At 51.8% G+C, this 27181-nt stretch overlaps 1 protein-coding gene across 2 annotated transcripts in view; it reads left to right on the top strand.

Annotated features, from left to right (window-relative positions):
• LOC116958100 (cytohesin-2-like) overlaps nt 1-27162 on the top strand; it is a 57707-nt gene extending 30545 nt beyond the window's left edge. Inside the window, exons 8-13 of one of the 2 annotated variants that reach the window (XM_076063636.1) lie at nt 6398-6546; nt 9432-9543; nt 12415-12491; nt 16781-16852; nt 17456-18711; nt 22568-27162. In XM_076063636.1, coding sequence (XP_075919751.1) covers nt 6398-6546; nt 9432-9543; nt 12415-12491; nt 16781-16852; nt 17456-17608 — 563 coding nt within the window. In that variant the 3' untranslated portion in view covers nt 17609-18711; nt 22568-27162. Of the gene's footprint in view, nt 1-6397; nt 6547-9431; nt 9544-12408; nt 12492-16780; nt 16853-17455; nt 18712-22567 lie in introns of both variants that reach the window. The other variant, XM_076063635.1, reaches the window with a different exon arrangement.
• Nucleotides 27163-27181: the final 19 nt, after the last annotated feature.

Below are 27181 nucleotides of genomic sequence, written 5' to 3'. Positions count from 1 at the left end.
ACTGTAACACTGGCGTCTTTGTGTCTACAGGTGACACACACAGACACACACACACACAGTGACACACACAGACACACACAGACACGCTACTGTCACTGTAACACTGGTGTCTTTGTGTCTACAGGTGACACAGTGACACATACACCCACACATACACACACACACACAGTGACACATACACACACACATACACACACACACACAGTGACACACACACACAGACACGCTACTGTCACTGTAACACTGGCGTCTTTGTGTCTACAGGTGACACACACAGACACACACACACACAGTGACACACACAGACACACACAGACACGCTACTGTCACTGTAACACTGGTGTCTTTGTGTCTACAGGTGACACAGTGACACATACACCCACACATGCACACACACACACAGTGACACATACACACACACATACACACACACACACAGTGACACACACACACAGACACGCTACTGTCACTGTAACACTGGCGTCTTTGTGTCTACAGGTGACACACAAACAGACACACACAGTGACACACACAGTGACACACAGTGACACATACACACATACACACACACAGAGACACACACACACAGAGACACACACACACAGAGACACACACACATACAGACACACACACATACAACACACACATACAAACACACACACACATACAACACACACACACAACACACACATACAACACACACACACAGACACGCTACTGTCACTGTAACACTGGTGTCTTTGTGTCTACAGGTGACACACACACAGTGACACACACACACAGTGACACACACACACAGTGACACACACACACAGACACACACACACACAGTGACACACACAGACACACAGTGACACACACACAGACACACACAGTGACACACACACAGTGACACACACACAGATACACACACACAGACACACACACACAGTGACACACAGTGACACACACACACAGTGACACATACACACCGACACATACACACCGACACAGACACACACACAGACACACACACACACAGACACACACACAGACACACACACACACAGACACACACACATACACACAGACACACACACACAGACACGCTACTGTCACTGTAACACTGGCGTCTTTGTGTCTACAGGTGACACACACACACACAGTGACACACAGTTACACACACAGTGACACACGCAGTTACAGACACACACAGAAACACACACACACACAGTGACACACACACACAGTGAAACACACAGTGACACACACAGTGACACACAGTGACACACACACACAGTGACACACACAGTGACACACACACAGTGACACACACACACTGACACACACACTGACACACACAGTGACACACACAGTGACACATACACACACAGACACACACAGACACACAGACACAGACACACACACATACACACACACACATACAGACACACACACATACAGACACACAGTGACACACACAGTGACACACACAGTGACACACACAGTGACACATTCACACACAGACACACACATACACACACACACATACACACACACACAGACACACAGTGACACACACAGACACACACAGACACACACACACAGTGACACACACAGACACACAGTGACACACACACACAGTGACACACACACACAGAGACACACAGTGACACACAGTGACACACACAGTGACACACACACAGACACACACACAGTGACACACACACACAGTGACACACACACACAGAGACACACAGTGACACACAGTGACACATACACACATACACACAGACACACACACAGTGACACACACACAGACACACACAGTGAGACACACAGTGACACACAGTGACACACACACACAGACACACACACAGTGACACACACACAGTGACACACACACAGAGACACACAGTGACACACAGTGACACATACACACAGACACACACACACACAGACACACACACAGTGACACACACACACACAGACACACGCACAGTGACACACACACACAGACACACAGACACACACAGAGACACAGTGACACACACACACACAGACACACTACTGTCACTGTAACACTGGCGTGTTTGTGTCTACAGGTGACACAGTGACACACACAGTGACACACACACTGACACACACACATACACACACATACACACACAGACACACACATAGACACGCTACTGTCACTGTAACACTGGGGTGTTTGTCTCTACAGGTGACACACACACAGTGACACAGACACACACACAGATACACACACACACAGACACACACACAGACACACACACAGACACACACACAGACACACACACAGACACACACACACAGACACACACACAGACACACACACAGACACACACACAGACACACACACAGAGACACACACAGACACACACAGATACACACACACACACACACAGACACACACAGACACACACACAGAGACACACACAACCATCCACGTTGTTGCATGGTTGTTGTTGTGTGATTATCGTTGTTGTGGTAGTATAGTTGTTGTAGTTGTTGCAGTAGTATAGTTGTTGTAGTTGTTGTGGTAGTATAGCTGTTGTAGTTGTTGTGGTTGTTGTGGTAGTATAGCTGTTGTGGTTGTAGTTGTTGTGGTCGTATGGTTGTTACATACACACGCACACACAGACACACACACATAGACACACAGACACACACACATAGACACACACACACAGACAACAACAACCGCTATTCGCCGCTAAGTGGCGGTGACGTGTGTCGCTCCGCACTAAGCTTCAGGTCTTCTCGGTCACGGTCATTCCCTCCCTTCTCTACGCTTGCGAAACGTCTTCGCCGGTTAGAAACATTTAGGCTGGCCTGCCTACGATCAATCCTGGGTTTAACCTGCAGGCTGGATTGTGTGAGGAGCTCACAAATCCTTGAAAGATCTGGGCAGGGTCCCATCGGTGAGCTCCTCCAGCAGGCAAGGCTGCGATGGCTGGGTCATGTAGCCCGCATGCCCAGCCACTGCATGCCGAAACAGCTTTTGTTCGGCCGGATTGAGGGGGCTAAACGGGCGCGGCACGGACTAGAGAGGAGATGGAGTGATGTGGTACAGGAGGACGTGGAGCTGAGTGGACTTGCCGATGACCGGTACCAGCGGTGTCAAGATCGGCCTCTGTGGAGGAGGCTCGTGAAGGATGCTACTGGGCAGTTGGAGGCAGTCGCCCTCCAACAACAACAGAGGGCGGAGGAGCGACGCTCAGAACAACGAGCGGAGCGCCGGGTGGCTAAAGCACAACAGGTTGGCACAGTAGGGGGCACAGGTGGTGCATCAGCCAGTCATCTCAGTGATCTCAGTCAGTCGACCCGTGGCACCTGGGTCTGCCCCGTGACCTCCTGCCAGCGGGCGTTCAACACTTCACGTGGCCTCAGGGTGCACATAGCCTGGCACAAGCGTCGTGGTGACGTCACCGCCACTTAGTGGCGAATGGCGGTTGTTGTTGTTGTGTGTCTCTGTGTGTGTCTATGTGTGTGTCTGTGTGTGTGTCTGTGTGTGTATGTGTGTATGTGTGTGTGTGTATGTGTGTGTCTATGTGTGTGTGTGTGTCTATGTGTGTCTATGTGTGTGTGTCTGTGTCTGTGTGTGTGTGCGTCTGTGTGTGTCTATGTGTGTGTGTGTGTGTCTGTGTGTGTGTGTGTCTGTGTCTATGTCTGTGTGTGTCTGTGTGTGTGTCTGTGTGTGTCTGTGTGTGTGTCTGTGTGTGTGTGTGTCTGTGTGTGTGTCTGTGTCTATGTGTGTGTGTCTATGTCTATGTGTGTGTGTGTCTGTGTGTGTGTCTATGTCTGTGTCTGTGTGTGTCTGTGTGTGTGTGTTTCTGTGTGTGTGTGTGTCTGTGTGTGTGTCTGTGTGTGTGTGTGTGTCTGTGTGTGTCTGTGTGTGTGTGTCTGTGTGTGTGTGTGTCTGTGTGTGTGTGTCTGTGTGTGTGTGTGTGTCTGTGTGTGTGTCTATGTCTGTGTGTGTGTGTGTGCCTGTGTGTCTGTGTTTGTGTCTGTGTGTGTGTCTGTGTGTGTGTGTCTATGTCTATGTGTGTGTGTCTATGTCTATGTGTGTGTGTCTATGTCTATGTGTGTGTGTGCCTGTGTGTCTGTGTGTCTGTGTGTGTGTCTGTGTGTGTCTATGTGTCTGTGTCTATGTGTGTGTGTGTGTCTATGTCTATGTGTCTGTGTGTGTGTGTGTGTGTCTGTGTGTGTGTCTGTTTGTCTGTGTGTGTGTCTGTGTGTGTGTGTCTATGTCTATGTATGTGTGTGTGTGTGTGCCTGTGTCTGTGTGTGTGTCTGTGTGTGTGTGTGTCTGTGTGTGTGTGTCTGTGTGTGTGTCTGTGTCTATGTCTATGTGTGTGTGTGTATGTCTATGTGTCTGTGTCTGTGTGTGTGTCTGTGTGTGTGTCTGTGTCTATGTCTATGTGTGTGTGTATGTCTATGTGTCTGTGTGTGTATGTCTATGTGTCTGTGTGTGTGTGAATGTGTCTATGTGTGTGTGTCTGTGTCTATGTGTGTGTGTGTCTGTGTGTGTGTGTCTGTGTGTCTGTGTGTGTCTCTCTGTGTGTGTGTATGTGTCTATGTATGTATGTGTGTGTCTGTGTGTGTGTCTGTGTGTGTGTGTAGTGTGTGTGTGTGTCTATGTGTGTGTGTGTCTGTGTGTGTGTCTATGTCTATGTATGTGTGTGTGTGTCTGTGTGTGTGTCTATGTCTATGTCTGTGTCTGTGTGTGTCTGTGTGTGTGTGTTTCTGTGTGTGTGTGTCTGTGTGTGTGTCTGTGTGTGTGTGTGTGTCTGTGTGTGTCTGTGTGTGTGTGTCTGTGTGTGTGTGTGTCTGTGTGTGTGTGTCTGTGTGTGTGTGTGTGTCTGTGTGTGTGTGTCTATGTCTGTGTGTGTGTGTGCCTGTTTGTCTGTGTTTGTGTCTGTGTGTGTGTCTGTGTGTGTGTGTCTATGTCTATGTGTGTGTGTCTATGTCTATGTGTGTGTGTGCCTGTGTGTCTGTGTGTCTGTGTGTGTGTCTGTGTGTGTCTATGTGTCTGTGTCTATGTGTGTGTGTGTCTATGTCTATGTGTGTGTGTGTCTGTGTGTGTGTCTGTGTGTCTGTGTGTGTGTCTGTGTGTGTGTCTATGTCTATGTATGTGTGTGTGTGTGTGCCTGTGTCTGTGTGTGTGTGTGTCTGTGTGTGTGTGTCTGTGTGTGTGTCTGTGTCTATGTCTATGTGTGTGTGTGTATGTCTATGTGTCTGTGTCTGTGTGTGTGTCTGTGTCTATGTCTATGTGTGTGTGTATGTCTATGTGTCTGTGTGTGTATGTCTATGTGTCTGTGTGTGTGTGAATGTGTCTATGTGTGTGTGTCTGTGTCTATGTGTGTGTGTGTCTGTGTGTGTGTGTCTGTGTGTCTGTGTGTGTCTCTCTGTGTGTGTGTATGTGTCTATGTATGTATGTGTGTGTCTGTGTGTGTGTGTGTGTCTGTGTGTGTGTGTAGTGTGTGTGTGTGTCTATGTGTGTGTGTGTCTGTGTGTGTGTCTATGTCTATGTATGTGTGTGTGTGTCTATGTCTATGTGTGTGTGTCTGTGTGTGTGTCTGTGTGTGTCTGTGTGTGTGTCTATGTCTATGTATGTGTGTGTCTGTGTGTGTGTGTGTGCCTGTGTGTGTGTGTGTGTCTATGTCTGTGTCTATGTCTATGTGTGTGTGTCTATGTGTGTGTGTGTGTGTGTCTATGTCTATGTGTGTGTGTGTGTGTCTGTGTGTGTCTGTGTGTCTCTGTGTGTGTGTGTGTCTGTGTGTGTATGTGTGTGTCTATGTGTGTGTGCCTGTCTATGTGTATCTGTGTGTCTATGTGTGTGTGTCTGTGTGTGTGTCTGTGTGTGTCTATGTGTGTGTGTGTCTATGTGTCTGTGTGTGTCTGTGTGTGTGTGTCTATGTGTGTGTGTCTATGTGTGTCTGTGTATGTGTGTGTGTGTCTATGTGTGTGTGTGTGTGTCTATGTGTGTGTGTGTCTATGTCTATGTGTGTGTGTGTCTCTGTCTATGTATGTGTGTATCTGTGTGTGTGTGTCTGTGTGTGTGTGTCTGTGTGTGTCTGTGTGTGTGTGTGTGTCTATGTGTGTGTGTCTATGTGTGTGTCTATGTGTGTGTGTGTCTATGTGTGTGTGTCTGTGTGTGTGTCTGTGTGTGTGTCTATGTGTGTGTGTGTGTGTCTGTGTGTGTGTCTATGTCTATGTATGTGTGTGTGTGTCTATGTCTACGTGTGTGTGTGTCTATGTGTCTGTGTGTGTGTGTCTATGTGTGTGTCTATGTCTGTGTGTGTGTCTATGTCTGTGTGTGTGTCTATGTCTGTGTGTGTGTCTATGTGTGTGTGTGTCTATGTCTATGTGTGTGTGTGTGTGTCTCCAGACACGTGCTACGTGCTGTCGTTTGCTGTCATCATGCTCAACACGAGTCTGCACAACCCCAATGTGCGTGACAAACCGGGCGTGGAGAGATTCATCTCCATGAACCGTGGCATCAACGATGGCGGAGACCTCCCGGACGACCTGCTGCGGGTGGGGAGGGTGGAGAGCTCTCACTCACCACTCACTCACCACTCACTCACCACTCACCTTCTCACTCACCTTCTCACTCACTCACTCACCCACTCACCCACTCACTCACCCACTCACTCACCTTCTCACTCACCTTCTCACTCACCTTCTCACTCACCACTCACCTTCTCACTCACCTTCTCACTCACCTTCTCACTCACCACTCACCTTCTCACTCACCTTCTCACTCACCACTCACCTTCTCACTCACCTTCTCACTCACCTTCTCACTCACCCACTCACCTTCTCACTCACCTTCTCACTCACCTTCTCACTCACCTTCTCACCTTCTCACTCACCACTCACCTTCTCACTCACCTTCTCACTCACCTTCTCACCTTCTCACTCACCACTCACCTTCTCACTCACCACTCACCTTGTCACTCACCTTCTCACTCACCCACTCATTCGCCCACACACTCACACACTCACCACTCACCTTGTCACTCACCCACTCACTCACTCACTCACCCACTCACTCACCCACCACTCACCCACTCACTCACCTTGTCACTCACCCACTCACTCACCCACTCACTCACCCACTCACCCACTCACTCACTCACCCACTCACCCACTCACCCACTCACCACTCACTCACCCAATCACTCACTCACCCACTCACTCACTCACTCACCTTGTCACTCACTCACTCACTCACCTTGTCACTCACCTTGTCACTCACCTTCTCACTCACCCACTCACTCACTCACTCACCCACTCACTCACCTTCTCACTCACCCACTCACTCACCCACTCACTCACTCACTCACCCACTCACCACTCACCTTCTCACTCACCTTCTCACTCACCTTCTCACTCACCACTCACCTTCTCACTCACCTTGTCACTCACCTTCTCACTCACCTTCTCACCACTCACCTTGTCACTCACCTTCTCACTCACCACTTACCTTCTCACCTTCTCACTCACCTTCTCACTCACCACTTACCTTCTCACCTTCTCACTCACCTTCTCACTCACCTTCTCACCACTCACCTTCTCACTCACCTTCTCACTCACCACTCACCTTCTCACCTTCTCACTCACCTTCTCACTCACCCACTCACCTTCTCACTCACCACTCACCTCACCTTCTCACTCACCTTCTCACTCACCTTCTCACTAACCCACTCACCTTCTCACTCACCACTCACCTTGTCACTCACCTTCTCACCTTCTCACTCACCACTCACCTTCTCACTCACCTTCTCACTCACCCACTCATTCGCTCACACACTCACACACTCACCACTCACCTTGTCACTCACCCACTCACTCACCCACCCACTCACCCACCACTCACCTTCTCACTCACCTTGTCACTCACCCTCTCACTCACCCACCACTCACCCACACACTCACTCACTCACCCACTCACTCACCCACTCACCTTCTCACCACTCACCTCACTCACCTTCCCACTCACCCACTCACTCACCCACTCACTCACACACTCACTCACTCACACACTCACTCTCTCACCCACCACTCACCTTCTCACTCACCTTCTCACTCACCCTCTCACTCATCTTCTCACTCACCTTCTCACTCACTCGCTCACTCACTCACTCACCTTCTCACTCACTCACTCACCTTCTCACTCACCCATTCACTCACCTTCTCACTCACCTTCTCACTCACCTTCTCACTCACACACTCACTCACTCACCACTCACCTTCTCACTCACCTTCTCACTCACCCACTCACCCACTCACCCACCCACTCACCCACACACTCACTCACACACTCACACACTCTCTCACCCACCACTCACCTTCTCACTCACCTTCTCCCTTACCCGCTCACTCACCCACTCACTCACTCACCCACTCACTCACCTACTCACCCACTCACTCACTCACCCACTCACCCTCTCACTCACTCACTCACTCACACACTCTCTCACCCACCACTCACCTTCTCACTCACCTTCTCACTCACCCGCTCACTCACCCACTCACTCACCCACTCACTCACCTACTCACTCATTCACCCACTCACTCACCTACTCACTCACCTTCTCACTCACCCACTCACCCACTCACTCACCCACTCACTCACCCACTCACTCACTCACTCACCCACTCACCCTCTCACTCACCCACTCACCCACTCACTCACCCACCACTCACCTTCTCACCACTCACCTTGTCACTCACCACTCACCTTCTCACTCACCCACTCACTCACTCACCACTCACCTTCTCACTCACCCACTCACCCACTCACACACTCACTCACCCACTCACCCACTGCTCACCTTCTCACTCACCTTCTCACTCACCCACTCACTCACCCACTCACTCACTCACTCACCCACTCACTCACCTACTCACTCACCTTCTCACTCACCCACTCACCCACTCACTCACCCACTCACTCACCCACTCACTCACTCACTCACCCATTCACTCACTCACTCACTCACCCACTCACCCACTCACTCACCCACCCACTCACTCACCCACTCACTCACCCACTCACCCACTCACTCACCCACCCACTCACTCACCCACCCACTCACTCACCTACTCACTCACCACTCACCTACTCACTCACCCACTCACTCACCCACCCACTCACTCACTCACCCACTCACTCACTCACTCACCCACCCACCCACTCACCCACTCACTCACACGCTCACTCACCCACTCACCCACTCACTCACCCACACACTCACCCACTCACTCACCCACTCACTCACCCACCCACCAACCCACTCACCCACCCACTCACTCACCCACTCACTCACCCACTCACTCACCCACTCACTCACACACCCACTCACTCACCCACTCACCCACTCACCCACCCACTCACTCACCAACTCCCCTCCCAGAATCTCTTTGACAGCATCAGGAATGAGCCGTTCAAGATTCCGGAGGACGATGGAAACGACCTCACGTACACATTCTTCAACCCTGACCACGAGGGCTGGTTACTCAAGCTGGGTATTCATCACCACCACCATCACCACCATCACCATCACCACCATCACCACAACCATCACCATCACCACCATCACCACAACAACCACCACCATCACAACAACCACCACCACCATCACCACCATCACCACCATCACCACCATCACCACAACCATCACCATCACCACCATCACCACAACAACCACCACCATCACAACAACCACCACCATCACCACCACCATCACCACCATCACCATCATCACCACCACCATCACCACCATCACCACCACCATCACCACCACCATCACCACCACCATCACCACCACCATCACCACCACCATCACCACCACCACCATCATCATCACCACCATCATCACCACCATCACCACCACCATCATCACCACCATCACCACCACCATCACCACCACCATCACCACCATCACCACCATCACCACCACCATCACCACCACCACCACCATCACCACCACCACAACCATCACCACCACCATCATCACCACCACCACCACAACCACCACCACCATCACCACCACCACCATCACCACCACCATCACCACTATCACCACCATCACCACCACCATCATCACCACCACCATCACCACCACCACCACAACCACCACCATCACCACCACCACCATCACCACCACCACCACCATCATCACCACCACCACCACCACCATCACCACCACCACCACTATCACCACCACCATCACCACCATCACCACCACCACCACCATCACCACCACCACCACCATCACCACCACCACCATCACCACCACCACCATCACCACCACCACCATCACCACCACCACCATCACCACGTTCTTCAACCCTGACCACGAGGGCTGGTTACTCAAGCTGGGTATTCATCACCACCAGTGAGTGTCTGAGTGAGTGAGTGTCTGAGTGAGTGTCTGAGCGAGTGAGTGTCTGAGTGAGTGGCTGAGTGAGTGAGTGTCTGAGTGAGTGTCTGAGCGAGTGTCTGAGTGTCTGAGTGAGTGTCTGAGCGAGTGTCTGAGTGTCTGAGTGAGTGTGTGAGTGAGTGTCTGAGCGAGTGTCTGAGTGTCTGAGCGAGTGAGTGTCTGAGTGAGTGTCTGAGTGAGTGTCTGAGTGTCCGAGCGAGTGAGTGTCTGAGTGAGTGTCTGAGTGAGTGAGTGTCTGAGCGAGCGAGTGTCCGAGCGAGTGTCTGAGTGTCCGAGCGAGTGAGTGTCTGAGTGAGTGTCTGAGTGAGTGAGTGAGTGTCTGAGCGAGTGAGTGTCTGAGCGAGTGAGTGTCTGAGTGAGTGTCTGAGCGAGTGAGTGTCTGAGCGAGTGTCTGAGTGAGTGTCTGAGTGAGTGTCTGAGCGAGTGTCTGAGTGAGTGTCTGAGTGAGTGAGTGTCTGAGTGAGTGTCTGAGCGAGTGAGTGTCTGAGCGAGTGTCTGAGTGAGTGAGTGTCTGAGTGAGTGTCTGAGTGAGTGTCTGAGCGAGTGAGTGTCTGAGCGAGTGTCTGAGTGAGTGTCTGAGTGAGTGTCTGAGCGAGTGTCTGAGTGAGTGTCTGAGTGAGTGAGTGTCTGAGTGAGTGTCTGAGCGAGTGAGTGTCTGAGCGAGTGTCTGAGTGAGTGAGTGTCTGAGTGAGTGTGCGAGTGAGTGTCTGAGTGAGTGTCTGAGTGAGTGTCTGAGTGAGTGTCTGAGCGAGTGAGTGTCTGAGTGAGTGTCTGAGTGAGTGTCTGAGCGAGTGTCTGAGTGAGTGTCTGAGCGAGTGTCTGAGCGAGTGTCTGAGCGAGTGTCTGAGTGTCTGAGTGTCTGAGTGAGTGTCTGAGCGAGTGAGTGGCTGAGTGAGTGTCTGAGTGACTGAGTGACTGTCTGAGTGAGTGTCTGAGTGTCTGAGTGTCTGAACGAGTGTCTGAGTGAGTGTCTGAGCGAGTGTCTGAGCGAGTGAGTGTCTGAGCGAGAGAGTGTCTGAGTGTCTGAGTGAGTGTCTGAGCGAGTGAGTGTCTGAGTGTCTGAGTGAGTGTCTGAGCGAGTGAGTGTCTGAGTGAGTGAGTGTCTGAGTGAGTGTCTGAGTGTCTGAGTGAGTGAGTGTCTGAGCGAGCGAGTGTCTGAGTGTGAGTGTCTGAGCGAGCGAGTGTCTGAGTGAGTGTCTGAGCGAGTGAGTGTCTGAGTGAGTGTCTGAGTGAGTGTCTGAGCGAGTGTCTGAGTGAGCGAGTGTCTGAGCGAGTGTCTGAGTGTCTGAGTGTCTGAGTGAGTGTCTGAGTGAGTGTCCGAGCGAGTGTCTGAGCGAGCGAGTGTCTGAGTGAGTGTCTGAGTGAGTGTCTAAGCGAGTGTCTGAGTGAGTGTCTGAGTGAGCGAGTGTCTGAGCGAGTGAGTGTCTGAGCGAGCGAGTGTCTGAGTGTCTGAGTGAGTGTCTGAGCGAGTGAGTGTCTGAGTGAGTGTCTGAGTGAGTGTCTGAGCGAGTGAGTGTCTGAGTGAGTGTCTGAGCGAGTGAGTGTCTGAGTGAGTGTCTGAGTGAGTGTCTGAGTGAGTGTCTGAGCGAGTGAGTGTCTGAGCGAGCGAGTGTCTGAGTGTCTGAGTGAGTGTCTGAGCGAGTGAGTGTCTGAGTGTCTGAGTGAGTGTCTGAGCGAGTGAGTGTCTGAGTGAGTGTCTGAGCGAGTGAGTGTCTGAGTGTCTGAGTGAGTGTCTGAGCGAGTGAGTGTCTGAGTGAGTGTCTGAGTGAGTGTCTGAGTGAGTGTCCGAGTGTCTGAGTGAGTGTCTGAGTGAGCGAGTGTCTGAGTGAGTGTCTGAGTGTCTGAGTGAGCGAGTGTCCGAGCGAGTGGACAGCTCCGCCCTTGGCCCGGCGCCGCCTTGAGGCTGCTGTACGTGTGAGGGGCACCCTCTTCCGTGTTTGTACGCGAGGTGCAGGAGGCACTTGGAAGACGTGGAAACGTCGCTGGTTCATCCTCACCGACAACTGCCTCTACTACTTTGAGTACACGACGGTGAGACACGCTCACCCACACGCTCACCCACACGCTCCACACGCTCACCCACACGCTCACCCACACGCTCACCCACACGCTCACACACTCACACGCTCACACACACGCTCACACACACGCTCACCCACACGCTCACCCACACGCTCACTCACTCATTCACTCACCCACACGCTCACCCACTCGCTCACACGCTCACCCACACGCTCACCCACACGCTCCACACACTCACCCACACGCTCACCCACACGCTCACCCACTCGCTCACCCACACGCTCCACACGCTCACCCACTCGCTCACTCACTCACACGCTCACCCACACGCTCACCCACACGCTCAACGCTCACCCACACGCTCACCCACACGCTCACTCACTCACTCATTCACTCACTCACTCACTCACCCACACGCTCACACGCTCACCCACACGCTCACACACACGCTCACCCACACGCTCACCCACACGCTCACACACTCACACGCTCACACACACGCTCACACACACGCTCACACACACGCTCACCCACACGCTCACCCACTCACTCACCCACCCACTCACCCACTCACCCACTCACTCACTCACCCACTCACCCACTCACTCACCCACTCACTCATCCACTCACTCACTCAGACACTCACTCAGACACTCACTCAAACACTCACTCACTCACCCACTCACCCACTCACTCACCCACTCACTCATCCACTCACTCACTCAGACACTCACTCAGACACTCACTCAAACACTCACTCACTCACCCACTCACTCACCCACTCACTCACTTACTCACCCACTCACCCACCCACTCACCCACACACTCACTCACCCACTCACCCACTCACTCACTCACTCACCCACTCACTCACTCACCCACTCACCCACTCACTCACCCACTCACTCACTCATTCACCCACTCACTCACTCACCCACTCACCCACTCACTCACCAACTCACCCACTCACTCACTCACCCACTCACTCACCAACTCACCCACTCACTCACCCACTCACTCACTCAGACACTGCTGCCACTGCTGGAGCAAAGGGTGGTGCTGATGATGATGATGGTGCTGATGATGATGCTGGTGCTGATGATGATGGTGCTGATGATGATGCTGCTGCTGATGATGATGTTGCTGATGATGATGGTGATGATGATGCTGCTGCTGATGATGTTGCTGATGATGATGTTGCTGCTGCTGATGATAGTGCTGATGATGATGATGGTTCTGATGATGATGGTGCTGACGATGATGTTGCTGATGATGATGGTGCTGATCATGCTGATGATGATGCTGATGATGTTGTTGATGTTGTTGATGTTGTTGATGATAATGGTGCTGATGATGATAATGGTGCTGATAATGCTGATGATGTTGATGATGATGATGGTGCTGATGATGTTGATGTTGATGATGATGGTGCTGATGATGATGATGTTGTTGATGATGTTGTTGATGATGATGCTGATGATATTGATGATGCTGTTGATGATGTTGTTGATGATGATGCTGATGATGCTGATGATGATGTTGTTGATGATGATGGTGCTGCTGATGCTGATGATGATGCTGATGATGATGGTGCTGCTGCTGATGATGCTGATGATGATGATGCTGATGATGCTGTTGATGATGTTGTTGATGTTGTTGATGATGATGGTGCTGCTGATGCTGATGATGATGATGTTGATGATGATGCTGATGATGATGTTGTTGATGCTGCTGCTGCTGATGTTGTTGATGATGACGATGCTGATGATGATGTTGATGATGATGCTGATGATGATGTTGTTGATGATGATGTTGTTGATGATGATGTTGATGATGATGATGCTGATGATGATGTTGTTGATGATGATAATGCTGTTCATGATGATGATGCTGCTGATGATGATGATGCTGTTGATGATGATGATGTTGTTGATGCTGATGATGTTGATGATGCTGTTGATGGTGCTGCTGCTGCTGATGATGCTGATGATGATGATGCTGATGATGCTGTTGATGTTGTTGATGATGATGGTGCTGCTGATGCTGATGATGATGGTGCTGATGATGATGCTGATGATGATGTTGATGATGATGATGCTGCTGATGATGATGTTGATGATGATGATGATGCTGATGATGATGTTGTTGATGATGCTGCTGCTGATGTTGTTGATGATGACGATGCTGATGATGATGTTGATGATGATGCTGATGATGATGTTGTTGATGATGATGCTGATGTTGTTGATGATGCTGCTGATGATGTTGTTGATGATGATGCTGTTGATGTTGATGATGCTGTTGATGATGTTGTTGATGATGCTGATGATGATGATGCTGATGATGATGTTGTTGATGATGATGGTGCTGCTGATGCTGATGATGATGCTGATGATGATGATGGTGCTGCTGCTGATGATGCTGATGATGATGATGCTGATGATGCTGTTGATGATGTTGTTGATGTTGTTGATGATGATGGTGCTGCTGATGCTGATGATGTTGATGATGATGCTGATGATGATGTTGTTGATGCTGCTGCTGCTGATGTTGTTGATGATGACGATGCTGATGATGATGTTGATGATGATGCTGATGATGATGTTGTTGATGATGATGTTGTTGATGATGATTTTGATGATGATGATGCTGATGATGATGTTGTTGATGATGATAATGCTGTTCATGATGATGATGCTGCTGATGATGATGATGCTGTTGATGATGATGATGTTGATGATGCTGATGATGTTGATGATGCTGTTGATGGTGCTGCTGCTGCTGATGATGCTGATGATGATGATGCTGATGATGCTGTTGATGATGTTGTTGATGTTGTTGATGATGATGGTGCTGCTGATGCTGATGATGATGGTGCTGATGATGATGCTGATGATGATGTTGTTGATGATGTTGATGATGATGATGCTGCTGATGATGATGTTGATGATGATGATGATGCTGATGATGATGTTGTTGATGATGCTGCTGCTGATGTTGTTGATGATGACGATGCTGATGATGATGTTGATGATGATGCTGATGATGATGTTGTTGATGATGATGATGCTGATGATGATGTTGTTGATGATGATGATGCTGTTGATGATGATGATGCTGCTGATGATGATGATGCTGTTGATGATGATGATGTTGTTGATGCTGATGATGATGATGCTGCTGATGATGATGATGCTGCTGCTGATGTTGTTGATGATGATGCTGTTGATGATGATGTTGATTATGATGATGCTGATGATGTTGATGATGCTGATGATGATGTTGTTGATGATGATGATGCTGTTGATGATGGTGATGCTGCTGATGATGATGCTGTTGATGATGATGATGTTGTTGATGATGATGCTGATGATGTTGATGATGATGCTGCTGATGATGTTGTTGATGATGATGCTGTTGATGATGATGTTGATGATGATGATACTGATGATGTTGTTGATGATGATGCTGCTGATGATGTTGTTGATGATGCTGTTGATGATGATGTTGTTGATGATGATGCTGATGATGATGTTGATGATGATGCTGCTGATGATGATGTTGTTGATGATGATGATGTTGATGATGATGATGACGCTGATGATGTTGTTGATGATGATGTTGTTGATGATGATGATGACGCTGATGATGTTGTTGATGATGATGATGCTGATGATGATGTTGATGATGCTGCTGATGATGTTGTTGATGATGATGTTGTTGATGATGATGACGCTGATGATGTTGTTGATGTTGTTGATGTTGTTGATGATGATGATGCGGATGTTGTTGATGATGATGCTGATGATGATGTTGATGATGATGATGATGCTGCTGATGATGTTGTTGATGATGATGCTGTTGATGATGTTGATTATGATGATGCTGATGATGTTGATGATGATGATGCTGCTGATGATGTTGTTGATAATGATGCTGTTGATGATGTTGATTATGATGATGCTGATGTTGATGATGATGATGCTGCTGATGATGATGATGACGCTGATGATGTTGATGATGATGCTGATGATGATGTTGTTGATGATGATGTTGATGATGATGCTGATGATGATGTTGTTGATGATGATGTTGATGATGATGATGATGCTGATGATGATGTTGTTGATGATGATGATGCTGTTGATGATGGTGATGCTGATGATGATGATGCTGTTGATGATGATGATGATGTTTTGTTGATGCTGATGATGTTGATGATGATGATGATGATGCTGCTGATGATGTTGTTGATGTTGATGATGCTGATGATGATGGTGATGATGTTGCTACCCCAGGATAAGGAGCCAAGAGGAATCATTCCACTTGAAAATCTCAACATCCTGGAGGTGGATGACCCTCGCAAACCGGTGAGAGACACTGTGGTTACCGTGGCAACACTGTGGTTACCATGGTAACCACAGTGTTGCCATGGTAACACTGTGGTTACCATGGTAACATTGTGGTTACCGTGGCAACACTGTGGTTGCCATGGTAACACTGTGGCTACCATGATAACGCTGTGGTTACCACGGTAACCAGTGGTAACACTGGTTGCCATGGTAACACTGAGGTTACCACGGCGACACTGTGGTTACCATGGCAACACTGTGGCTACCATGGTAACGCTGTGGTTGCCATGGTAACACTGTGGCTACCACGGTAACACTGTGGTTACCATGGTAACCGGTGGCAACACTGGCTGCCATGGTAACACTGGTTACCGTGGCAAGACTGTGGTTACCGTGGCAACCATAATGGCTACCACGGCAACACCGGTTACCATGGCAACACTGGTTACCGTGGTAGCGCTGCGGTCACCATGATAACACCGTGGTTACCATGGTAACACTATGGTTACCATGGTAACACTATGGTTACCATGGCAACACCGGTTACCGCGGCAACACTGGTTACCATGGTGACGCTGTGGTTACCATGGTAACACTGTGGCAACGCTGTGGCTACCCCAGCACTGCTTCGAGCTGCAGAGTGCCGGGGGCGGAGTGGTGAAAGCGTGCAAGACGGAGGCTGATGGGCGCGTGGTGGAAGGGAACCACCAAGTTTACCGCATCTCAGCCAGCAGCGCTGAGGAAAGAGACCGCTGGGTTCAGGGCATCCGGTGAGACACACGGAGAGACACAGAGACACACAGAGACACACAGAGACACAGAGAGAGACACGGGGTGACACAGAGAGACACAGAGAGACACACAGAGACACAGAGAGAGACACGGGGTGACACAGAGAGACACAGAGAGACACAGAGAGACACGTGGTGGAAGGGAACCACCAAGTTTACCGCATCTCAGCCAGCAGCGCTGAGGAAAGAGACCGCTGGGTTCAGGGCATCCGGTGAGACACACGGAGACACAGAGACACAGACACACAGAGAGAGACACACACAGAGACAGAGACACAGAGAGAGAGAGAGACACAGAGAGAGACACACACAGACACACACACAGAGAGAGACACACAGAGACACGTGGTGGAAGGGAACCACCAAGTTTACCGCATCTCAGCCAGCAGCGCTGAGGAAAGAGACCGCTGGGTTCAGGGCATCCGGTGAGACACACGGAGACACAGAGACACGGGGAGAGAGACACGGGGTGACACAGAGAGACACAGAGAGACACACACAGAGAGAGAGACACACAGAGAGAGACACACACAGACACACACACAGAGAGAGACACACAGAGACACGTGGTGGAAGGGAACCACCAAGTTTACCGCATCTCAGCCAGCAGCGCTGAGGAGAGAGACCGCTGGGTTCAGGGCATCCGGTGAGACACACAGAGACACAGAGACACACAGAGAGAGACACAGAGAGACACAGAGAGAGACACACAGAGACACAGAGAGACACACAGAGACACAGAGAGAGACACGGGGTCACACAGAGAGAGACACAGAGAGACACAGAGAGACACGTGGTAGAAGGGAACCACCAAGTTTACCGCATCTCAGCCAGCAGCGCTGAGGAGAGAGACCGCTGGGTTCAGGGCATCCGGTGAGACACACAGAGACACAGAGAGACACACAGAGACACAGAGAGAGACACGGGGAGACACAGAGACACACAGAGAGACACACAGAGACACAGAGAGAGACACGGGGAGACACAGAGAGACACACAGAGACGCGTGGTGGAAGGGAACCACCAAGTTTACCGCATCTCAGCCAGCAGCGCTGAGGAGAGAGACCGTTGGGTTCAGGGCATCCGGTGAGACACAGAGAGAGACAGAGACACAGAGAGACACAGAGACACACACACAGAGAGAGAGAGACACACACACAGAGAGAGACACACAGAGAGAGAGACATACACACAGAGAGAGAGAGAGACACACAGAGAGAGAGAGACACACAGAGACACAGAGAGAGACACGGGGTGACACAGAGAGACACAGAGAGACACAGAGAGACACGTGGTGGAAGGGAACCACCAAGTTTACCGCATCTCAGCCAGCAGCGCTGAGGAGAGAGACCGCTGGGTTCAGGGCATCCGGTGAGACACAGAGAGACACAGAGACACACAGAGAGAGACACGGGGTGACACAGAGAGACACAGAGAGAGACACACAGAGAGAGACACACAGAGAGAGACACACAGAGAGAGAGACACACAGAGAGAGACACACACAGAGACAGAGACACACAGAGAGAGACACAGAGAGACACAGAGAGACGCGTGGTGGAAGGGAACCACCAAGTTTACCGCATCTCAGCCAGCAGCGCTGAGGAAAGAGACCGCTGGGTTCAGGGCATCCGGTGAGACACACAGAGACACAGAGACACGGGGAGACACAGAGACACACGGGGAGACACGGGGAGACACGGAGAGAGAGACACACACAGAGAGAGAGACACACACACAGAGAGAGACACACAGAGAGAGACACACAGAGAGAGAGAGACACACAGAGAGAGAGACACACAGAGAGAGAGACACACAGAGAGAGACACACAGGGAGAGAGACACACACAGACACGGGGGGAGAGAGACACGGAGAGACACAGAGAGAGACACGGGGAGACACACAGAGACGCGTGGTGGAAGGGAACCACCAAGTTTACCGCATCTCAGCCAGCAGCGCTGAGGAGAGAGACCGCTGGGTTCAGGGCATCCGGTGAGACACACAGAGAGACACAGAGACACACAGAGACACAGAGAGAGACACGGGGTGACACAGAGAGACACAGAGAGAGACACACAGAGACACGTGGTGGAAGGGAACCACCAAGTTTACCGCATCTCAGCCAGCAGCGCTGAGGAGAGAGACCGCTGGGTTCAGGGCATCCGGTGAGACACACAGAGACACAGAGAGACACACAGAGACACAGAGAGAGACACGGGGAGAGAGAGACACACACAGAGAGAGACACACAGAGAGAGAGAGAGAGACGCACACACAGAGAGAGACACACACACAGAGAGAGAAACGGGGGGAGAGAGACACGGAGAGACACACACAGACACACGGAGAGACACACGGGGAGAGAGACACGGGGGGAGAGAGACACAGAGACACAGAGAGAGACACGGGGAGACACAGAGAGACACACAGAGACGCGTGGTGGAAGGGAACCACCAAGTTTACCGCATCTCAGCCAGCAGCGCTGAGGAGAGAGACCGCTGGGTTCAGGGCATCCGGTGAGACACACGGGGACACAGAGACACAGAGAGACACAGAGACACACACACAGAGAGAGAGAGACACACACAGAGAGAGACACACAGAGAGAGAGACAGACACACACACACAGAGAGAGACACACAGAGAGAGAGAGACACACACAGAGAGAGACACACAGAGAGAGAGACACACAGAGACACAGGGAGAGAGACACAGAGAGACACAGAGACACAGAGAGAGAGACACACACAGAGAGAGAGACACACACAGAGAGAGACACACAGAGAGAGACACACACAGACACGGGGGGAGAGAGACACGGAGAGACACACACAGAGACACAGAGAGACACAGAGAGACACACAGAGACGCGTGGTGGAAGGGAACCACCAAGTTTACCGCATCTCAGCCAGCAGCGCTGAGGAGAGAGACCGGTGGGTTCAGGGCATCCGGTGAGACACACGGGGACACAGAGACACAGAGACACACGGGGACAGAGACACAGAGACACACGGGGAGACACGGGGAGACACAGAGAGAGAGACACACACAGAGAGAGAGACACACACAGAGAAAGACACACAGAGAGAGACACACACAGAGACAAACACAGAGAGAGACACACACACAGAGAGAGACACACACAGAGAGAGAGAGACACACACAGAGAGAGAGAGACACACACAGAGAGAGACACACAGAGAGAGACACACACAGAGACACACACAGAGAGAGACACACACAGAGAGAGACACACACAGAGAGAGACACACAGAGAGACACACACACAGAGAGACACACAGAGAGACACACACAGAGAGAGAGACACAGAGAGAGACACACACAGAGACACACACAGAGAGAGACACACAGAGAGAGAGAGAGACACACACAGAGAGAGACACACAGAGAGAGAAACGGGGGGAGAGAGACACGGGGAGAGAGACACAGAGAGACACACGGGGAGAGAGACACAGTGAGAGAGACACTGGGAGAGAGACACGGGGAGAGAGACGGAGGCTGATGGGCACGTGGTGGAAGGGAACCACCAAGTTTACCGCATCTCAGCCAGCAGCGCTGAGGATAGAGACCGCTGGGTTCAGGGCATCCGGTGAGACACACGGGGACAGAGACACAGAGACACGGGGAGACACAGAGAGACACACGGGGAGAGAGACACGGAGAGAGAGACACACGGGGAGACACAGAGAGACACACGGGGAGAGAGACACGGGGAGAGAGACACGGGGAGAGAGACACACAGACACGGGGAGAGAGACACGGGGAGAGAGACACACAGACATGGGGAGAGAGACACACAGACATGGGGAGAGAGACACGGGGAGAGAGACACACAGACACACAGTGAGAGAGACACACAGTGAGTGAGACACAGACACACAGTGAGTGAGACACACAGACACACAGTGAGAGACACACAGTGAGAGAGACACACAGTGAGAGAGACACAGACAGTGAGAGAGACACAGACACACAGTGAGAAAGACACAGACACACAGTGAGAGAGACACACAGTGAGTGAGACACACAGACACACAGTGAGAGAGACACAGACACACAGTGAGAGACACACAGTGAGACACACAGACACACAGTGAGAGAGACACAGACACACAGTGAGAGACACACACACACAGTGAGAGAGACACAGACACACAGTGAGAGACACACACACAGTGAGAGAGACACAGACACACAGTGACAGACACACACACAGTGAGAGACACAGACACACAGTGAGAGAGACACAGACACACAGTGAGAGAGACACACAGTGAGAGACACACAGTGAGAGAGACACACAGTGAGAGAGACACAGACACACAGTGAGTGAGACACAGACACAGGGGAAACCGGTTGGACACTTTTGTCAAGATCATCTCTGTGTGTCTCTCTCTCCCCGTGTCTCTCTCTCCCCGTGTCTCTCTCCCCCCCGTGTCTCTCTCCCCCCCGTGTCTCTCTCTCCCCGTGTCTCTCTCTCCCCTTGTCTCTCTCTCCCCGTGTCTCTCCCCGTGTCTCTCTCCCCGTGTCTCTCTCTCCCCGTGTCTCTCCCTCCTCGTGTCTCTCCCCGTGTCTCTCTCTCCCCGTGTCTCTCTCCCCCCGTGTCTCTCTCTCCCCGTGTCTCTCTCCCCGTGTCTCTCTTTCCGTGTCTCTCTCTCCCCGTGTCTCTCTCTCTCCCCGTGTCTCTCCGTGTCTCTCTTCCCGTGTCTCTCTCTCCCCGTGTCTCTCCCTCCCCGTGTCTCTCCCTCCCCGTGTCTCTCTCCCCATGTCTCTCTCCCTGTGTCTCTCCCTGTGTCTCTCCGTGTCTCTTCCCCCGGGTCTCTCTCTCCCCGTGTCTCTCTCTCCCCGTGTCTCTCTCTCCCCGTGTCTCTCTCTCCCCGTGTCTCTCTCTCTCCCCGTGTCTCTCTCCCCGTGTCTCAGTGCGTGCATCAGCAGGGACCCCTTCTATGACATGCTGGCAGCTCGCAAGAGACGCGTCTCTACCAAGAAACGCAGCTGAAACGCTCACCCACTCACTCACTCACCCACTCACTCACCCACCCACTCACTCACCCACTCACTCACTCACCCACCCACCCACTCATCCACTCACTCACTCATTCACCCACCCACCCACTCACTCACCCACTCACCCACTCACTCACTCACTCACCCACTCACTCATTCACCCACCCACTCACTCACCCACTCAGTCACTCACCCACCCACTCACTCACCCACTCACCCACTCACTCACTCACCCACTCACCCACCCAGTCACTCACTCACTCACCCACTCACCCACTCACTCACTCACCCACTCACCCACTCACTCACTCACCCACTCACCCACCCACTCACTCACTCACCCACTCACTCACTCACCCACTCACCCACTCACTCACTCACCCACTCACCCACCCACTCACCCACTCAGTTACTCACCCACATATCCACTGCAACATCACCACCATCACCTCTACCCCCATCATCACCAACACACCCACCATCATCACCACCACCCCCATCATCATCACCAACAACAACCGCCATTTGCCACTGAGTGGCGGTGACGTCACCACGACGCTTGTGCCAGGCTATGTGCACCCTGAGGCCACGTGAAGTGTCGAACGCCCGCTGGTAGGAGGTCACGGGGCAGACCCAGCAGGTGCCACGGGTCGACTGACTGAGATGACTGGCTGATGCACCACCTGTGCGCCCTACTGTGCCAACCTGCTGTGCTTTAGCCACCCGGCGCTCCGCTCGTTGTTGTGAACGTCGCTCCTCCGCCCTCCGTTATTGTTGGAGGTCGACTGCCTCCAACTGCCCAGTAGCGTCCTTCACGAGCCTCCTCCACAGAGGCCGATCTTGACACCGCTGGTACCAGTCATCGGCAAATCCACTCAGCTCCACGTCCTCCCATACCACATCACTCCATCTCTTCTCTATCCCGTGCCGCGCCCGTTTAGCCCCCTCGATCCGGCCGAACAAAAGCTGTTTCGGCATGCGGTGGTTGGGCATGCTGGCTACATGACCCAGCCAACGCAGCCTTGCCCGCCGGAGGAGCTCACCGATGGGACCTTGCCCAGATCTTTTAAGGATTTGTGAGCGCCTCACACAATCCAGTCTGGTTAAACCCAGGATGGATCGTAGGCAGGCCAGCCTAAATGTTTCTAATCGGCGAAGATGTTCCATTAGGGGGGTCCACGTTTCGCAAGCGTAGAGAAGGGAGGGAATGACCGTGGCCGAGAAGACCTGAAGCTTAGTGCGGAGCGACAGACCAGGTAGCTTCCACACAGCGTTACGCAACCGATGAAAAGATATTGCCACTCGACTGATTCGGAGTGAGACCTCTGCTGTTAAACTGGAGCCGGTCATAAGCACACTGCCCAGGTATGGGAAACTCTCCACTCTCTCCACAACTGCGCCATCACCGATGGGGAGTTGTGGGGGTAGAGTTTCCGATGGTACAAAATACCCAGGCAGGTGCTTAGTTTAGGTGGGGCTGATGGTAAGGCCCCACCTCTTAGTGGCACGCTCCAGTCTCAGCAGCAGCGTCTCCAACTCCTCCTCTGAATGAGCAGCTATTACCAAATCATCGGCATACATAACGTGATTGAGCAATAGGGAGCCATCCCTTGACCGCACCCGGGCATCGATCAGTCTCCCATTATATCTGTACCTTATGGAGATTCCCCCGGTACAGCTATTGAAGGCTTCACGAACTACGTGGTCAAAATAGATGTTAAATAATGTGGGAGCCAGAGGACATCCCTGTCGCACCCCAAGGTGTACAGGGAATGGCTCTGACTCCCGGCCACGTAGTTTTACCCAGGCCCGCTCACCATCATGAAGGTCCTTAATGATCGGAAGGAGAGGGTCAGGTACTCCAAAAGCACGAAGAACAACCCAGAGCCCAGGCCTACTGATGGTATCATAGGCCTTGACCAGGTCAATAAAGCAGAGATGTAGGTATTTTTGGAATTCCCTACACCTCTGCTGTAGCAGACGGGCAGAAAATATGGCATCTGTGCAGGACCGCCCTTTCCTGAAACCGCATTGGGGCTCCGCAAGCCTCTCCTCGGCGTGCCTGGCAAGGCGATGTTGAATCATCTTTGCCAGGACCTTTCCCGGCACAATGAGGAGTGAGATGCCCCTGTAGTTGTTACAGTCTGTGCGGTCCCCCTTCTTAAAAAGGGGGACCGCTTCTTAAAAAGGGGGACCACCAGGGCATCCTTCCAATCCTGCGGAACCCGTCCAGTGGTCCAGACTGTTGTTATTATGTAATTTAGGGCAGTCTGTGCACAAACGCCACCCTCCCTCAGCATTTCGCTTGGGAGATCATCTCTACCCGCTGCCTTTCCTGGTCTCAGACTCCGGATCGCCTTCAGTACTTCCTCAACAGATGGCACCTCAGCCAGCCACTCACAGGGGGTGACTCCTTCCAATATTTGAGGCACCGCAGCCTCAGCAGGGTCATCTTCACTTTGTGCCACAGTGTTTTCCTGGCTGAGGGATTTTCCCTCTCACAGGACCTCACACAAATGCTCAGTAAACCTGCAAACCTGTTCCTGGGGGTCGGAGATTGGATCACCGTTTTTTCCCCTAATGATGGTAATAGGTGTGGCGCTGCAGGTTACTTTTTTGATGGAGTTAAATAGACTCCATCTCCTCAGAAACCCGCGACCACCACCCATCCTTGCAGCGCCTCACGGCTCTCCGAACCTCCGAGCGAAGGCTGCGGTAAGCCTCCTCATTCTCTGACGTAGGATTCTGTAGCCGATGACAGTGGGCCTGTCGCTTTTTCTCAACCATCCTGAACACCTCTGTCAGCCAGGGTCTCTGGGGAGGTCTGGACCACGTACCCAAAGCAGCCATTGCAGCTGCATGAGTCACAGTCCTAAACCTCGCTCATTTACCCTCGACATCAGGAGGAGTGGGGGACGATGCCAATCCCAGCCGCAAGCGATGATGAAATTCTCGCAACTTTCATCAGATAACTGAGACCAGGCCACTTTAGGTTGCAATGGGGTCCTGGGTGTACACCCACCACCGGAGTGGAAGAATGGCAGGCGCATCTTACAGATGACTTGTCGATGGTCAGAGGGCAGATCAGCTCCACGGTAGGTCCTGGTGTCAAGGACATAGGCTTGCATCCGCTGGTCCGTCACAGTGTAGTGCAGCAGATGTTCTTGCTTGGACCCGGCATGCATCCATGATGTGTGGATGCGCCGATGCCGAAACAGCGTGTTGGTAAATACAAGCCCATGGGCTGCACAAAAATCTAGCAGCCTCCTACCGTTATTGAGCTGATCTGGCCACCCAACAAGATGACTCTATCCCGAGGGGCCACTTCAGCCAGCACCTGTGACAGGAGGTCATAGAAGGCATCTGACTCATCGGCTTTGCCTGCATCCCTCCACGGATGTTCATCTTCGGTGGGGGCATAAGTAACCACGACCACCATTCCTCGCCTCCAGTTGATGGGAAGGCGAGCCCAAAGTAGCCTGGGGCTTACAGCTTCCCACACCTCACCGCCACGCTACCACGCCCCCTTCATTCTTTTGTTCAAAAGAAGAGCCACACCCTGTTGCTTGGCAGTCTCCTGCCCCGAGTAGAGGACTGTCCACCCCTCATGGTGGCAGGAGCCAGAACCGGTCCACCGGACCTCCTGAATGCCACATAAATCCAGGCGGTACCGGTCCAGCTCCTGACAGAGGAGTGGCAGCCTCTCCTCCGCAGTGAGCGTTCGAACATTCCACGTGGCTACCCGTAGAGGCTTTTCGTTGTTTCTGGAGGAGCCCCGAGGGTAGAGATTCAATCTCCTGGCTCCGCCAATTTTGGGTTTGGCCAGGAGACGTCATAGACTCCTGCCCCCCCGGGGCCTCCGGCACAAGCTTATTAGTTACATATTTCAGTTTAACTCGTGGTTTCGTGGTAATTAATTGAAGGTGGAGGGGTTACCAGCCCCTCGCACCTGTCCAGAGCCCCCGTTTAGCTCCTGTGGTGGTCACAGACGCCATGAGGGGAGGAGCCAATCGGAATTGGACTTCCCCCCCACAGCACTGTCCACGACAGAGTTGCCCGTCCGTCTAGTGGCTGTAGGCTCCCTGTGTGTCACAGTGTTCTGCTGCTGATGATACTGCTGATGCTTATGATGATTATCTTATGTTGTTTTTTTGCAAAGCGCTCACTCGCTCAGCCACCCACTCATCCACTCACCCACCCACCTACTCACCCACCAACTCACCCCCCCCATCCACCCACTCACCAACCCACCCACTCACCCACCCACTCACCCAACCACTCACCCACTCACTCACCCACCCACTCACCAACCCACTCACCAACCCACTCACTCACCCACTCACCCACCCATTCACTCATCCACCCATTCACTCATCCACTCACCCACGGACTGCTTCAGGTGATGCCGCATTGAGATTCCAACGCAACGCTCACCACCAATGTTGCTATCGCTATTGTTGTTGTTTCTGCAAGTCGATGCCTTTTCAAATAAATACGTAAATCCATCACCAATGTTATCATCATCAT

This window comes from Petromyzon marinus, unplaced genomic scaffold (assembly GCF_048934315.1).
Source record: "Petromyzon marinus isolate PM22_M1 ecotype Great Lakes invasive population unplaced genomic scaffold, UKy_Petmar_22M1.pri1.0 PM_Scaffold_168, whole genome shotgun sequence".
In the NCBI taxonomy this organism is placed as follows: domain Eukaryota; kingdom Metazoa; phylum Chordata; class Hyperoartia; order Petromyzontiformes; family Petromyzontidae; genus Petromyzon; species Petromyzon marinus.
Note: the sequence above shows the minus strand (reverse complement) of the source record. Positions and strands in the feature narration are given on the sequence as shown.